Here is a 16,989-nt window from a genome sequence, read left to right on the forward strand (position 1 = left end):
CGAAGGGGGCGGGTCTGAGGAATCGCCCGCTCCCAAAGCTCTGTCCCCGAGCGGCGGCGCACCACCGCCCTTGCCCGGAGGGGCGTGAGCAGGCCAGATCGGCGTCCTACGCCTTTAAGTGGCGGGGCCGCGCTCGCTGTGGCGAAAGTTAATTGGCTGGAATGAGTGTTCCCCGCCGCGCGGAAGTGACGCGCGAAGAAGCCCACGTGTGTGTTTCTAGTCCACATGGCGGCGCTCCGCAAGAGGCTTCAGCTGGCGGGGCCACATGTGGTGGCCCTAGGGCACCGCGTGGTTCGGCGCGAGGCTAGTCTGGGCCCAGATCCCGGGGCCACGGTGCGAGTGCGCTTCGCTCCCAGCCCCACAGGTAATCCTGTGGGACGCGACGCAGCCCACTTTCCCGTCCCCACCCCCGAAAGTTCCAGAAACAGGCAGTCCTTTCCGGGGTTGTCTGCGCGACCCGCGACCCCTTTTTACAGAGACGGAAATGGAGGACTAGGATTTGGAGTGATTGAGGTTGCTAGAAGGTTCTTTGTTATAGTGTCTCCGTTCTTTCTTTGTATGCAGAGCTTATAAGACTATATGCCAAGGCCTAGCAATAATACAGTGGTCGTTGAAAAGTTAGGATTCCTGCTTTGAAGAAACCACATTCTAGTGAGCAGGACAGTTATAAAAGTAATCCTAGAGTCAGTCATATGTGCCATTTTGGAAATAAAGCAGGACAGGGCGCCCAAGAAGGTATTGCTGAAAGGTAACATTTGAGTTGAGAATCAAATGTCAAGAAGACCCGCTTGAAGCCTAAGAGAAAATCGCATGGGTTTGCTGGCAATTTAGCAAGCTAAAAGGAAACAGGCTCTTCCCTCTCATCTCCTTCCTTCTCCACACAAGTTCCCAACCTTTAGCTCAAGCCACCTTCTGCCCTGTTCATACTGAGCAACCTTTTATTCTAGGCCCAAGGTCAGCAGGAAAAGACTGGTGCACAGGAAAAACGTATTACCTCTGGGCAGGCAATATAGATTGTGGAACTTCAACCATATGTGGTAGAAGCCCTGGTTCATAATTAACTGGTGTGATTCTATATTTAAGACTAATATAAATGCAACTATTGGGGGGGAATGAGTGTCTCAGACCCGTGAGAACAAAATCATCTTTCGTTTTATTAATCTTGGTGACGTAGTTTATCAAATGGCCATAAGTATCTAAATCTGGACTCTTGGTTTCTGTGTTTACCTATGTCGAAGAACTTGCACTGGGATGCTCACCTTGTTTGAGGAAGCACTTATGTAAGGATCCAAGGCCTGGCATTTTCTGCATCTATATTTTTGTCTTTGCCATTCCCTAATGTGTTGCTTTGGCAAAATTATTTGCTTTGTTTATGTCCCAATTTTGTGATTTGTCAAGTAGGGCTAATAATAGTACCTGTCTGATGGTTTTGAGCCAGGGAAGCAGAGCCACTTAGCAACATCTGCTATGTGCAGTAGCCTTTACTACAATTACCATGTTTATTTCCTTGCTGATTGGCAGGAAAAGCTGAAATGGAAAAGAATTGACAAGCAGTGTAGATCACTGTGATAGCTAGAATTAATTGAAGGCTTTGTACTTTTGGGGCTTTGTTTTGTTTTTCATTTGGAAAGAGTTTCCTGTATCACCCTGATTGACCTGGAACTCACTATGAAGACTATGCTGTTACTGAATGTGCAGCAATCCTCCTGTCTCTGCCTCCCAGGTTTTGGTGTCACAGGTGTAAGTCATCAGGCCTGGCTTGAAGTTCTGCTTTGGTCAGCATTTAGGTATCCCAGCAACCTCATTTTTAAAAATTTATTTATTACATATAAGTATACTGTAGCTGTCTTCAGACACATCAGATCTCTTTACAGATGGTTGTGAGCCACCATGTGGTTGCTGGATTTTGAACTCAGGACCTCTGAAAGAGCAGTCAGTGCTCTTAACCACTGAGCCATCTCTCCAGCCCAGCAACCTCATTATTAAGAAGGATCTACGTGATTTTGTTTTGTTGAAACAGGGCCTTACTGTATGCTGGCTGGCCTGGAATTTGCTGTGTTGACCAGGCTGTTGCCACAAACTCACACAGATCTGCCTGCCTCTGCTTCTAGGGTTGTGAGATTAAAGGTCCAGTCCACTAGAACCAGCCTGATTTTTGTTTTTAAGCCCACTAACAGATCAGTAAACTGAAACTTGTGAAAGTTAAATGAATTTCCAAAGGTTAGCAACTTCTAGATAATGGGCACAATTATTTTTTTATTTTCATGTATGGTGTATGTGTGTGTCTGGTTATGAGAAAGTCACTGAACCTGGTGCTCAACTGATTTACTGAAGCCAGTGAGCTACAGGGATCTGCCTGTCAAGTTGTCATGTTTGTACAGCAGAGGTTGGAGCCTTTTACCCTGTCCCTGGATATGGAGTTTGAATCCAGCTGTGCATGATGTGAAGGGTGTTGTTTTTGATTTCTGGCATCTTCTGTCTTGAATTATCCAAGACTCAGTTCCACTGAGAACTACTTGTTTTGTGGGTTTGCAATCATTTGCTGAAGGCCTCACATAGAGTTAGTGTTGAGCCAGGTTGGTCTTGGGTACCTGAAAATGCAGGTGAGGTTATTATAAATGTAAATACTCTAATTATGGAGATCCCGGGCCCTGGGCTGGAATAAAGAAAGTAGAGGAAAGGGGAAGTGACAGACCTGGGAAGATCTGAAATTTAGTCAGAAATACTTTCAGAGCTTAAACTCCAGTGAAGGGAAATACAGAGAAATCAAATGTTGCCTTTATTACTTATAATTAGTACTTAAGGTAAAGATCTCAATTAGGAAAAAATTAACTGCATGATGTAGCTAAGTATCATATGTAGAATATATATGCAAAATGTGACTCTTACAGGATTTAATTGTTATTAACATGTGATTAGCCCTCTTTCCCTCCTAGAATACATCACTAAGTTTATGAAACTTAAATGCTTGTGTGATCTGGACTCTATGAATAATTTTCAAATAGAAAATGCTGTTTGTCCTTCTGGTGAAAGTTAGCCTTGAGGAAAATGTCAAAAATCAAGGGATTAAGGTACTCAGGAAGCATTGAAGCATTTTTATGTGACGACAAGCTCCTAGATCTGACACCTGGGTGTTCTTTCATTCCCAAGGTGAAGGACTATGGAGTCAGCTAACCTGCCCTTTTTCTCTTGTTATTGTTAAGATTTATTTATTTATTTGCTGGGCCATAGTGTTCTACATCTTTAATCCCAGCTCTCAGGAAACAGAGGCAGGCAGATCTGAGTTTGAGACCAGCCTGATCTATAGAGCAAGTTCCAGGACAGCCAGGGCTATGCAGATAAACCCTGTATACAAAAAAAAAAAAAAAAAAAAAAAAAAAGGATTTATTTATTTATTTTGACCCAGATGATGGGGGTAGTTCACACTTTTAATCCCAACACTAGGGAATCCCAAGCACTTGGGAGGCAGAGACAGGCATATTTCTGTGAGTTTGAGGCCAGCCTGGTCTACAGAGCACAGAGTTCTAGGAGATGCCAAGGCTACACAGAGAAACCCTGTCTCAAAAAATCAAAACAACAAAAACAGACTTTTTAATTTTACATGTATGAGTAATTTTTGTATGCATACCATAACTATGTATGGCACCTGTTGAGGTTAAAAGATGGTGTTGGATCCTCTGGAACTGGAGTTACAGATGGTTATGAGCCACCATATGGATACTAGGTACTGAATCTGGTCTTTTGGAAGAGGAGCCATCCTTGTAACCATTAGTCCATCTCTCTATACCCTTGTGTCCTTTTCAGTGACAGTCAGTCTGGGTGTCAACCAGAGATATAGGACAGTCACAGCCATTTCTTGGTCTTAAAATTTTGTTGGGACATTCTTATTTGCGGTTCAGCTGAGGCCTATGATCTAGTCTTTTTCTTGTTCTATCTGACCTGTTTTCTTCTACCAGGCTTCTTACACCTGGGTGGCCTCCGTACTGCCCTCTACAACTACATCTTTGCCAAGAAGTACCAAGGGAGCTTCATTCTGAGGCTGGAGGACACCGATCAGAGCCGCCTAGTACCAGGGGCAGCAGAAAACATTGAAGACATGCTGGAGTGGGCAGGTGAGGCTGGCAAGGAAAGAGTGTCTGGGGAGGAACAGGAAGCAGAAAAAAAGCTGTGGATCTTCTCTGAAGGTTCAAGGTGGAAAATGATAATTCCTGGAAAAATAGATACTTTTTTTTACACAGTCTGGAGTGGTAGGTGCTCTCTGCAAAAATGTTAGAGCTCCCTAAAGCTCTAAGGCTGTTGTAAGATTCCTGATCTTATTAAGTTTATTCCCTGCATAGACCAGGCAGGAAATAGGCTCCTTGGAAATGAGTGACTAGGCCAGCTCCTGTTTCCATGAGAATGTGATCTCACATGTCCAACTCTATAGTTCCAAGTAGAACCAGAAAGCTGAAGTGTTTGTTTGTTGACGATGCCCGCACCGTCACTGTGACTGAGCCTTGGACAGAGGCCTGGGGGATTGAAAAAGAAACACACACAGATGCACACATGGGTCACTCAATAATGGGTGAGTGCCACCCAGGCTTTACTCAGGACTCCTTTTATATGGGGTGAACAACAAAGCCGGGGAGGCCAGGTACAGTCACAAGTGTTCAAAACAGGATGTTTTCAAGGTAAAGATAGCTCAGATGGGTTCTGAGGCATGGTTAAGAACCACAATGGATACAAGGAATGAGTTCTTTAGCAAAACAAGTGAGGGAAGGAAAAATAAGGTCAGGCTCCAATGGCGGGTTACAACAGCTCCCCCTTTTATATTATATAAAAGACAAATTTGTAGAGGGGAAGTAGAGGCTCAAATGAATAGAAAAGAGGCACAACTTCAATTTCAAGCAGTGCCTTGTCTTAGGATCAATCTGGGGATCCAAGACTCTTGCCTGTCTTTGGGTACCCTGCCAGTCTTCAGAGCCCCTGCCTTAGGTGAGCCTGGTCCCAGAAGGTTGCCCGTCCTTGGCTAACTGCTTGTTGTTATAGCCACAATTTTTCTGTGGTCCAAAATGTTATATTGGCCTCAACTGGCATCATTAGAGCGTGCTTCACAGAGGATCCAGGACGGCTATAACAAGCCCCTCTTGCAGTCTCAGCTGCACCTCATGACCTTGTCTTATATGAAGGAGGAAAGGAGCACCCAGCTGTGGACATGGTGGATGCTTGAAATAAGCTATGGAGCACAGGCATGGAAAAGGAATAGAGAGTAAAGGTCAAGAGGGAAAAGGTACTAGCATGCGGTGTCGACGAAATCTCTTCCTTCATGAAGGATGTGGTACTGTTGTCTCACCAGCATCTATTGAAAAGCTGCAAGTCGACTTCACAAAATACTTAGAAACTTATTAAAAAGAACTGGCACAAACATAAGAATATGGTAAATGCTGGTCATATTAAAGTTAAGAGTAAAATCATTACAACTTCTTCTCTATTTGATTTTTTAAAGTCAGTTTCCAGTCTCTGTGTTCTCTTTCCCACAAGGTCTGAAAGCTTGAGGTAAAGCTGCTTGTCCAATCTGGGTTAAAGACAAGCAAAGGTGGGTCAGGAACAGTTGTCCAATATAGCTTCTTGGTCACAATTGTCAGGGCACTCAGGAAACTCACAGGTCAGCATGATTTTTTGTCTCAGCATCAGCAAGTCTCACCAACCACTCTGGCAGCTAGCATGCTCTTTCAGCATCCTGTGGGAAAAAGCACAAACACATCCTTTTCCCCATATTAATTGGTCCCCTTGATCAGGACCATACCATATGCCAGTATGTGGATCCTTTCATTTCACCTAGGCATAAATTTGCCCAGTTGTAGGATGCCATAGACATTCTTTGACATCCAAATTTAAAATTTTTTTAAATAAAAAAGTGTATGATTCAAATAAATGGGGATGTAACTCCCCCTTTTAATTTATGAAAATATTGTTTTAAAGTTTCACAGTATCTGTATTACAGTATCTTGTTCTTGAGAATTATTAGGAATTTCAATAATATGGGTAATATTGACTTGTCAATAAAGCATCTCAAATGCTTGACTGTAATAGCCAGTTCCATTACGTGTTATAATCTGATTTGGAGCACCAACCATAGGAAAATAACAAAGGCCATGAAAAAAATTATACTTTTAGTTGTTTTTCCTGTTAAAGCAATTGCAGCTAGAAAGCTTGAAAAGCTGTTAATATTTAAATAAATATTTGTCATAATTGATTAGAATTAAGTCCTTGAGGGTTAACATAAGAAACTAAGGACATTTAGGACAAATCTTTATAATTTGACGTGTGCATTTTTTCTAGAAATATCAAGTTGTTGTCTCAGGCCATTACTATTTTAATGGTAAAGAATGAGATTATAATCTGCCTGGTGTATAAATCTGTTGTGGCATTGCCTTTACTAAGTGATCCAGGCAACCCAGTATCTCTTAAATACCCTATAAAATATAGGACAGTAAGTTTTCTCAAATTAAGTTGTATTTGAATAAACAGTTGCAAAACTCAAAAATTAGCAGTATAAAAAAAGGAACAATTTCAAGCAGTTGCAAACTATAAGCTATATTAATACATAAATTTAAGGTTTAACTAATATAACATTTAAAAACAGTGGCTACAGCATATAATCCAATAATCTCTGCTGTAGCAGGGGGAAACTCAAGAGAATGAACATGTGATACAATTGTATATATTACTTTCTTATAGATGAACCATCTATAAATACATTTTCTATAGGCTGCATGTATAAATTTACAGAAAATAAAAAAGCATGCATAGGGAAATTAATTAATGATGTCTTTTGGATAATGATTATCAATTGTCAGTTTTGCCTGAAAAGTTTGCACATGCAATAGGCCAAATCAGTATTTAGCAATAGCCAATTTAATTGCTGTTTGGAATAAGGAATAAATATTTCGTCAGGTTAAGACATTACCTTTTAAAAATATATATATACCTTCACTATTTTATCATGAAATTCTGTTTTAACACAGCAAAGGTTTCATAATAGGATGTTAAAACTTTATTTAACAAGGAAAAAGATGAATTCACATTAATGGTTTCTTTTGCCAAATGGGCTGCTGTGGGTGTAAGGCAAAAATACAGACAGCCAATAATTGATTATAATCTATGTAATATCTGCTGTTAACTCACTGCTTTCTCTATATTCTCTGTAAAACTTTATCTCTCAATTAACTGCAGAAGAGACTAGAATTTGCATCTCTGGAGAACAGAGGTTTAAGATCTGTGGTGAGCTTTAGGAGAGGTTTTAGTCAGTTAACATCTGTCGACTTTTGAAAAATTATATAAAGTAAATTAACTTTATGAATTTGCCATGCCATAATTTGACTAGGAAGACTGATAACCCAATTATTTGGCTCCTTTACTGGAGCAACTACCACTCTCTAAAATTACGAAGCTCATTGTAAAAGCAAAAACTCCAGTTAAAAAAACATGTAAACATTGAGAATTAAGTCCCAACTTCCTGCCATTGAGGCAGCTACTAGTCTCTGACGCAACACAAGGACATCAGCTATTCCCTGAGGCAAAAAGACACCCATCACCTCAAGGGCTCTCATAACCACAAGCTGACACACCAAAAGCAAAGGAATAGTATGGAAGCAGTCTTTGAAAATCTATGGTAATTCTTTGGAATGGCAAGTGAAGCAGTAAGCCAGGCTGTAGATCCTATAGCCTCAACCCTTCACAAAGCTGCAGCAATTTTTGCCTATTTGATTTTTACTTAATTACAAATATAGCAGAATTCCAGGGGGAATTAGAAGGCTCAATGTGGCCAGCTTTCAGTTGCTCCTGCACTAGCTATTGAGTGGCCAAAACTTTTCTTCTGAAGCTTATTAACCAATATAGGGACATCACCTTTTAAAATAATTTTATCTGCATGTTGTGCAGGCTTGTCAATTAAAAATATCTTAGATCTGTTTTTCCTTTTTTAGGGGTAACTGCAACGGGCTCCTATTTAGCTCTGATTTTGTTTTCTTAACCCTTGGTTAGGCAAATAACCACAATCAAACACTTGTAACATAACTTTATCACTTGGACTATATAGAAGGACTCCATTAACAGGCAAATTAGAAATATAAGGCTCAAAATATCTTTGGTGAACTTCCTCATCTTCCCAATGCAGAGATCACTGCTTTGCTCTGGACTCTTGACTTTGTAGTTGGGTAACGCTAACCATTTTAGGCCAAGATACAGGCCAATGAATAGAGGTTATTACCTATGCATCTGCTCTTGTATCTAGTAGCCCATAATTTTTTTTTTCATTCTTAAGACTAACTCAGGTCGGGGCTGGGGAGATGGTTCAGCGGTTAAAAGCACTGAATGCTCTTCCAGAGGTCCCGAGTTCAATTCCCAGCAACCACATGGTGGCTCACAACCATCTATAATGGGATCTGATGCCCTCTTCTGACATACATAAAAGAAATAAATGAAACTTTAAAAAAAAAAAAAAAAAAAAGACTAACTCAGGTCTTTTAGCTTTTGTAGCTTGTACCCAACAAGTATCTGAAGAACTAAATACTTTTGCTCGGGTCATAACTTGATTTTTTTGTTATAAACAATGGCTCAAGGATCAATTAGGCAATTTGCTGCCTGGGGTGGCTCAAAAGAGGTAGATTCAATCTTTCTATAAGGCCATGTTTGCATTCTCATAAACCAATTGTTTCACTAAAAGCATTACAACATTAGCAGTTCCAAACACCTTTTCAGACATTTTAATCAGCCTATCAACAGACTCTTGAAAAGTTTAGAAAGCAAAACTTAACCTCCAAACAACCTAGTCTCTCCGAAATCAACACAACTTGCATCAGAGTGCATTAGCTTTATGCTAAGAAGTTTGGCTGCCAATTTCCTGCACACGAACACACTACAGTACAGCTGCCAATATCTCAGGAGATACTGTCTTAAATCCTATCTTATTACATAAAATATAACCCAATTTAGAGGTATTTTAGGAACCTGTTTCCCTGGATTGATTTATGCTACATGTTGTTGTTTAGAGTGACTTTAACCAAGTTACTAGTTTTAAAACAAATTTTTTTGTTACCAATATTGCAATTTTTAATCATACCCAATTACTTATAAGCAAATAATTTACTACCAAGAGATGATGAGCATATTTACACCTTTCAAAACCAGTCAAAAGCAAACATGAAGTAACCACACATCTTATATATTTAAACTAGATAAAATTCTCACTTTTTAAGCAGTAATTTCAAGAAAATGAGCACCTTGTCACCTGCCGAGCTCAGTAAACAGAGGTTTTTCTGGGAGAAGCAATGGAACAGTTCTAAATGGAGAAGCTGCCAGCACCCTTATCTAGGAGCGGCCTAAAAATCAGCTTCCAGCAGGTCTCCAGCTGAGCTAAACTATTAACTTCAGGTGTAGGGCCCCAAAATGACTGCTTTCTGTCTTTAATTTTACCCTTCTAGACACGAGTTAAAACTGAATTAAGAGACGAACAACCAACACATGTTTTAACCACTTTTTCTTTTGAACATGAAACACGACTAACATTCAAAGAAAACATGGACACAAATTGACGCACGTGGACAGACAGATAGCTTGGCGCACCAAGAGACAAACACACGACCTTCCTGAGTTTGAAGAACTCTGCAACAGTTTACATTCTTCTTTCTTCCTCTTTTGCCCAAACATCCCAGAAAAGGGAGAGGACTGTTTTCCTGTTGTTTGAGCATAGGCTGGAGGGGCCGAAGGAGCAATGATCCTTTTTGGAGAAAATCTCTTTTTATATTTTAATTTACATTTGTCTAATTTCTTTTCTAGGCTCCTAATTTCTTCTAGAGTTTAGACTCTTCCTCACTTTTGCTTTCACTATCTCCCGACTCATCGGAAGTATCTGCAAGAGCGACAGATTTCTTTGTTCATGTTGAACAGTCTCAAAAATTCTTTCCATTTCGGCCCTAATTTCTCTTATTTTAGCATTATCACTTAGTAGGGCATCTTTCACCAATGTCCAAAGAAAGAAACTGGTGACTGCTAACAGTATGGAGGAACTCTTTGTCCCCATTTTAGTTTCACTTTAAGAAGATTAGAAAATAATAATAACCTTTTAACACTTTCTTTGCCCCAATACATCCCCCCTTTTATTTACAATTGCCGGGTCCCGGGGACGATACCGTCAGGGTCTCCTCAGTTTCCAGTCTCTGCGGAACCTCCAGATGATGAGGCCCATGCTGTCACTGAGACATTTTGAGGCGTGGTTAAGAACTACAATGGATATAAGGAATGAGTTCTTTAGCCAAACAAGTGGGGGAAGGAAAAATAAGGCCAGGCTCCAATGGCGGGCTACAACAGTTTGTTTATTGAAATGGGGTCTATCTGTGTAGCCCCAACTGTCCTGGAACTCCCTATGTATACCAGGCTGGCCTCTAATTGACAGAGATTCATCTTTCTCTGCCTCCTGAGTGTGGGATTAAAGTTGACATGTTGTGAGCCAGCATAACCAGTCTTCTCCCTAACTCTTTTATCATCTATTTTTTGTTTACACAAAGTTATTTGTATGTGTGTACTTGTGTTGAGATCAGAGGACCACTTTCAGTAGTTGTTTTTCTCCTTCTACAAGGTGGGTTCTAGGCACTGAACTCCAACCATCAGGATTTGCAACAAGAGCCCCCCCCCCCCCAACCACCTTGATGGCTGATTTTAAAAATATTTTTAGGGTTCAAAAATCCAAAACAACCCAAGCAGGCACAAGAGTCCAACAAAGCATGATTTTTATTTGAATTAGGCTGCAAGAACCGACCAGTCAGGGACAACAACACAGACCCGGGAGCCGACTGCATGTTCAGAAGTCCGTCTCAGTGAGGATGTAAGCAGATGACACAATGAATTGTACTCAGGACAATACTGATGGATCAGGGACTCAGGAGCTAAACTGTACCCCGAACCAGGATGTTACAGAATTTTAAAGCCCCAAACCCACAAACATTTGTGCCACACTTACAGTCACAGTTATTTATCAGTCAGAATCACTTGTTCTTTTATGGTTAGGAACATTCATTATGTTTTGGAGAATAAGAGAAGAAACTTGAACTTAATTTTACCTTCAAATTGATCAAACTGGAGTCTGAAAACAAAATGGTAGTACTTAGGATAAGTCTCATTTGTTTGATCCCAACATATATAATTGTGAGCCAAACAAAACCAGTACAGTCTCGGGCATTGACCTTCTTATGTGTGAGTTAATCCTGAGTATAACTACAATCCTCTTGGATCATCCCAAACTCCCATGAGCTCCTCCTAAAAACAGACATTAGAGAAAGTCAGTCCTCTAAGGAAAATTACCAAGACTTTTTAAAGACATATATTCCCATTTTAGGTAATTATTTACTAGGCTCTAAGTTCCTAAGTAGCAGAAACTCATTTATTTCTAGCCTTTATTAGAGAAATTTTAGTATATATGTTTTAGCTGAGGTTCATTAAGTAAAGGAATTTATTTATTGAATAAGATCACTTTGATCTAGTTGTTTGCCTCAGCCTTGAAAATGCTAGGATTGCAAGTATTAGCACTACACATGCCCAGAATAATTTTAAACAGTACTTGGACTCCAACTCTGGGCCTGTGCATATTAAACAAGTGAGCTGTATCCCAGCCCTGTAATTCATTCTTAACCTGATATTAAGTTGTGATAAGAATTATAGAGAAAGAGCTGAGGAGATGGTTTGTTGGGGAAAGTGCTTATTGTGCAGGTGTGAGGTCTTAAGATCAGACCCCTGGGGGTTCACTGACCAGGGGTTCTAGCCAGTAAGCCAAGGTTCTCCAGATTTGGTGAGAAGATGGGCAGGAAGAAATGTCTGGGTGGTTAAGAGCAGTTAACTATTCTGGGTTCCAACACCCTCTCTAGCTTTTGTGGGTACTGTGTGAGCATGATGCAAATACATACATGCAGGCAAAGCATTCATACACAAAAGAATAGATTGTTTTAAATCTTAAAAAAAAAAAAAAAGTGGGAAGCCCTTGAGGAACACACCCAATATGGAATACTGGTTCTACATGTGCATGTGCACCTGCAAAGTTACAGAGAAGGAGTAACAGGTTGGAAAGGTGAGAAAAGAATGAACTTCTTTTTGAGGTCGTTTCTCTGGGCACAGAGTCTTGAATGAAGTAAGCAGCTAACTCTGGCTCTGTAGAATAGAGGAGATGGAATCAGTTACAAAAGTTCTGTGGAAGTAATACTGGGTGGGGAATGACAAGTGCTGTGGTCTAGGAGTCACTCCACAAACTACACGAACACCCATCTCAGTCAGACAGGAATGGCTTATTGAACTTATACCCTAATACTGGTCAGACTAGGGACATAGTTCAAAATTATTTGAATTATCTAAACTATGACAACAGACATCTTTCTCTGTCAGCTTATAAATGAAAAAAAGAAAAATCACATTTGCAGGTGCAGGAAGTGCTGCCTGGTATTTGCTCAAACCATTTTAGACACAATAATTCACATTGGCATTTAATTTGATGGGTCCTACATAAAGCTTTGTGAAATTTCTTAAGATTAGCAAACTTCATATAGAACATAACAGAGGGGGGGCTGGAGAGATGGCTCAGCGGTTAAGAGCACTGACTGCTCTTCCAGAGGTACTGAGTTCAGTTCCCAGCAACCACATGGTGGCTCACAACCATCTGTAATGGGATCTGATGCCTTCTTCTGGTGCATCTGAAGACAGCGAGAGTATACTCATATACATTAAATGAATATATAAATCTTAAAAAAAAAAAAACAAAAAGAATATAACAGGGTATGTGGTCAGCATGTCCCTGCTCTGAGCCAAGTCATTCTCTGTGTCAATGACTGGCAGGCATATTACAGCCATGATATAAAATAGCTGGCAGGCATGGAACAAAATGGCCACAGGTATGCTGGAAGGATCCTACCTTAACAACAAGTAGGCTAGTATGGTCCAGAGACTGCAAGAAAGCAAAATGATAAGATGGGAGGGCAGTGGATTCACTCAGTAAAATGAGGTCCCGCTGAGAACTTCAACGTGACGGGCATGCTGCACCAGGTACTGTGAGATGCTCAACAAGGCTGCTGGTCCTGCCCTCCTTGAGCATCCACTGCAACACTGTTGCATAAACAGGGCCTGCAGTACCTGGTCATGGTATAATATCACAGCAATAGAAAAGTTACTAAGGTGCGGTCTCTTGCTGACACAGATGACCCTGATTAAGCTAAATGAGCCACAAAATAAAACCAAGTCCTAAACCTGGAAAAGATGATGGCAGTGATGAGGACTTGTTAATAGGAATGGGAGGGAGATAAGAGTGAAGGGAAGTATAATAAATATATGCATATGTGAAAATGACCAGAGAAGTTGGAGATCTTTAAAAAAATTCCTAAATTTACCTCATTTAACCTTGCTCTTTTTTTACTCTCCTTTTCTTTCTTTCTTTTTTTTTTTTTTTTTTTTTGTTTTTGGGTTTTGTTTTGTTTCCTTTCTTTTTTGTGTGTGGAGACAGTACCTCATGTCTTCTTCAAACTCACTGTGTATCCAAGGGTGGCCCTGAACTCCTGATTCTCAAGAATGCTGGAGCTATAGGCATACACACCATGCTTGTCTTTTTCTGTGGGCATGCAAGGGTTTTTGAGAAGTAGAGTAACAGCTGCCTGCTTTATTGAGACTGGCTTACATATAAACCCTCAGGCTCAATACTCTAAGCATATAAACACCAATGCATTTGTTTCCACAGTCATTCTGCATAAAAGGCTGTTAGCTCCATTTCCAGAGGAGAAAACTAAGACTTAGAATGAGTTATGAGACCTAGCCCTGCCCCAGTGTGAAGTCTTGGAATATGGGCAGCTACAGGAGACCTGTGAGAGACAAGACCTGTGTGTCCAGACCCCTACTAAAACCTACATTTTCTGTGAACAGATCTCTCAGGAGTCTTCCCAGTGGTTGGGCCAGTTCCTGTTCCCTCTTGCTGTTCCTGAGGCTGTAACACCAGTCACCAGCATCCTCTCTGGTCATCCCTATGTCTCTTGTTACCCGGTCACCTTGCTGCCTGCTCTAGTCCAGATCCGGCCCATTCACGCCCTTTCCTTGTATAAGTGCTTTCTCCGCCTACCTACCCTTAACTATAGGCTCTTCTGCCCTGGCCTGATGGCTTCTTCTTAGAGACTAGCAGAGAGAGGGGAAAGGTAGAGGGAGGGAGAAGGGAAGAAGAGAGAGACAGACCAAAACCCCCTCCCCAGGACTCTTTCTTTCAAATTGTCCCCCTCTCTGCTAGAAGAGGAGAGACTCCTACATTGGTGAAGAGATTAGGGTCATGGCACTCTAGATTGATACAAATGGGACCCTGCTACGCAGGGTAAAGGCCACTGTGGGAATCTACATCATAGGCATACTCTGCTAGGTATGCCATGGGGATGTGAGTGATGGTTCTGTGGGGGAAGAGCAGAAATATTACTCTGATATTTCCAGAGCAAGCTGAGGGTTCCAAGGGGTAATGGAGAGAGGGTTGAGGTTCGTAAGGAGGACCTCAGCACTCTGCCTTGACTCTCCAAAGAGTATCTGATGCGTTCATGTGTACTGACAGTAGGACATGGGGCCACCACCCCTTCCACACTATCCTTCCCTGGTGGTCACCAGTGGTACAGCACCTACTGGTCATGACTACCCCTAGAACCCATGGGGATTCCCCAAGCCCATCATCAAACATAGAAAAACCCATGTCTTTTCTCCATAGCTCCCATATGCTTTCACATGTGCATGTGTGCATATGTGCATGTGATGCTGTGTTGTAAAACTGTGATATTACCTAGTCAAAGTGGCATACAGACTACTCTTACGAAATGTTCAGTGTGTCACTGCTTTTGAAACTCAATAACGATTTTACTAAAATACCTCATGAGTCCCTGGTGCTACTGTAGAACTTGCAGAGAGGGTTTGTTTGCTTTTGGTCTTAGAACCTTTGAGACTAGGAAAGAACTAGCCAAGCCCAGCTGCTGTGGCTCTGGCTTGTATTTGCCTTAGTGGATATCTTTATACAGACAAATATAAATTCCCTTTAGTTTTTTGGCTTTTTGCATTTTATTTTTTTGTCCTCTTGCTCACTACCCCAAGTCCAAAAAAGATCCAAAAAGCTATTTCTTTTTTTTAAAGATTTATTTAGTTATTATATATAAGTATACTAGAGCTGTCTTCAGACACACCAGAATAAGGCATCAGATCTCATTACTGATGGTTGTGAGCCACCATGTGGTTGCTGGGATTTGAACTCAGGACCTTTGGAAGAGCAGTCAATGCTTTTAACCACTGAGCCATCTTTCTGGCCCCAGGAAGCTATTTCTTTTTTTAAAAAATGCAGTATGTAGCTGGGGGTGGTGATGATGGAGGCAGAGGCAGGCAGATCTCTGTGTGTGTGAGGCCAGCCTGGTTTCCAGATCGAGTTCTAGGGTAGTCAGGACCACATGGAGTAACCCTATATCAGAAAAAAATCAAACAAATCAAAAAGCTCAGTGTGTTTGTAAAGCACCCAGATGAATAGCTGAACAGAAAAAGCATTGCATGCATCTCTCTATGACGACAACTTTCCATCTGTGCTCCAGGCATCCCACCTGATGAAAGTCCCCGCCGGGGTGGTCCTGCTGGACCCTACTATCAGTCACAGCGGCTGGCTCTGTATGCCCAGGCCACAGAAGCATTGCTGAAATCTGGAGCTGCCTATCCCTGTTTCTGTTCACCGCAGCGGCTGGAGCTCCTGAAGAAAGAAGCACTAAGGAGCCATCAGACACCCCGGTAAGAACCCCAGCTCACTCTGGTTGCCTGTTTGGTTTTTATTACATCTCTATTTCTGCAGGTCAGGCATCTATGCAGGGCTTAGCTGGGGTCTTTGCTTCTGAGTATCTTTCAGAGCTGCAGTTGAGCTGAAGTCAAGCCTGCAGTTCTCAGGAGTTTTGCCTGAGGCAGGTTCCCTTTTATCTTCTCCCCAGAGGCTGTGAGCAGGTCAGGGGTCTTCCTGGTTGTCTGTCCCTTGTCACATGGATTTTCTCTAACCAACTAAATGTCAGAATACACACAAGGCCTGTTCTGGTCTGGCCTTTTCTTTCTTTTCCCAGAGCTGACCACTAAGCCCAGGGGCCTTGTGCTTGCTAGGCAAGTGTTCTACAAGTGAGCTGAATCCCCAACCTCTCTTTTTTCTTTTTGGTAGTGGTTGAGGTTAAACAAATAGCCTGGTGAATGCTAGGCAAACGTTCTTCTAACTCTACTGTATCTCCAAACCACACAGGTCTCTCCATAGGACAGTCATCAACCTGGCAATAGAATATACCTAACTATGGAGGTGACATTTTACCACTTGTGTTCTGTTCCTTAAAAAGAAGTCAGTGTGAGTTCAGTCCATACTTTGAGGGAGGACATTGTAGTGTATAACTGCCAAGAGGCAGGATGACAGCCATCGGGGCTGTGGGAGAAGCTGCTGGCTGCTAAACTGCGCCTTAGGCAATGTTATTTGTAATATTTTTTTTACAATTTATTTTATACATGCATATATATATATATATATATATATATATATATATATATATATATGTATATGTATATGTAATAGCTGTCCTCAGACACACCAGAAGAGGGCATCAGATCCCATTACAGATGGTTGTGAGCCACCATGTGGTTGCTGGGAATTGAACTCAGGACCTCTGGAAGAGCAGTCGGTGCTCTTAACCACTGAGCCATCTCTCCAGCCCTATTATCTATAATAGTAATAACTATATAATGTTTAAAAACATTTGGGCTGGAGAAAGTGCTCAGTAATTAAGACTACTTACTGGGCTGTGTATGGTAGTGCACACATTTGATTATGGTACTTAGAGGCAGAAAGATCTCTGAGTTTTAAGCTAACCATTTATACATAATGAGTTCTAGGACAGCCTGGGCTTTGTAAATAGACCCTTTCTTTAAAAAAAATGCTTATTAACCTAGTAGAGG

General features: G+C 41.2%; 1 protein-coding gene across 1 annotated transcript in view; it reads left to right on the forward strand.

Annotated features, from left to right (window-relative positions):
* Nucleotides 1-225: 225 nt before the first annotated feature.
* The window catches only part of EARS2 (glutamyl-tRNA synthetase 2, mitochondrial), a gene marked incomplete at its 5' end in the record, with an annotated part of 29,742 nt that continues 12,978 nt past the window's right edge, over nt 226-16,989 (forward strand). Inside the window, 3 exons of the mRNA XM_080912854.1 lie at nt 226-364; nt 3,957-4,112; nt 15,609-15,798. Coding sequence (XP_080768980.1) covers nt 226-364; nt 3,957-4,112; nt 15,609-15,798 — 485 coding nt within the window. The remainder of the gene's footprint in view (nt 365-3,956; nt 4,113-15,608; nt 15,799-16,989) is intronic.

Source organism: Micromys minutus (assembly GCF_963924665.1).
Source record: "Micromys minutus genome assembly, chromosome: 2".
Taxonomy (NCBI): domain Eukaryota; kingdom Metazoa; phylum Chordata; class Mammalia; order Rodentia; family Muridae; genus Micromys; species Micromys minutus.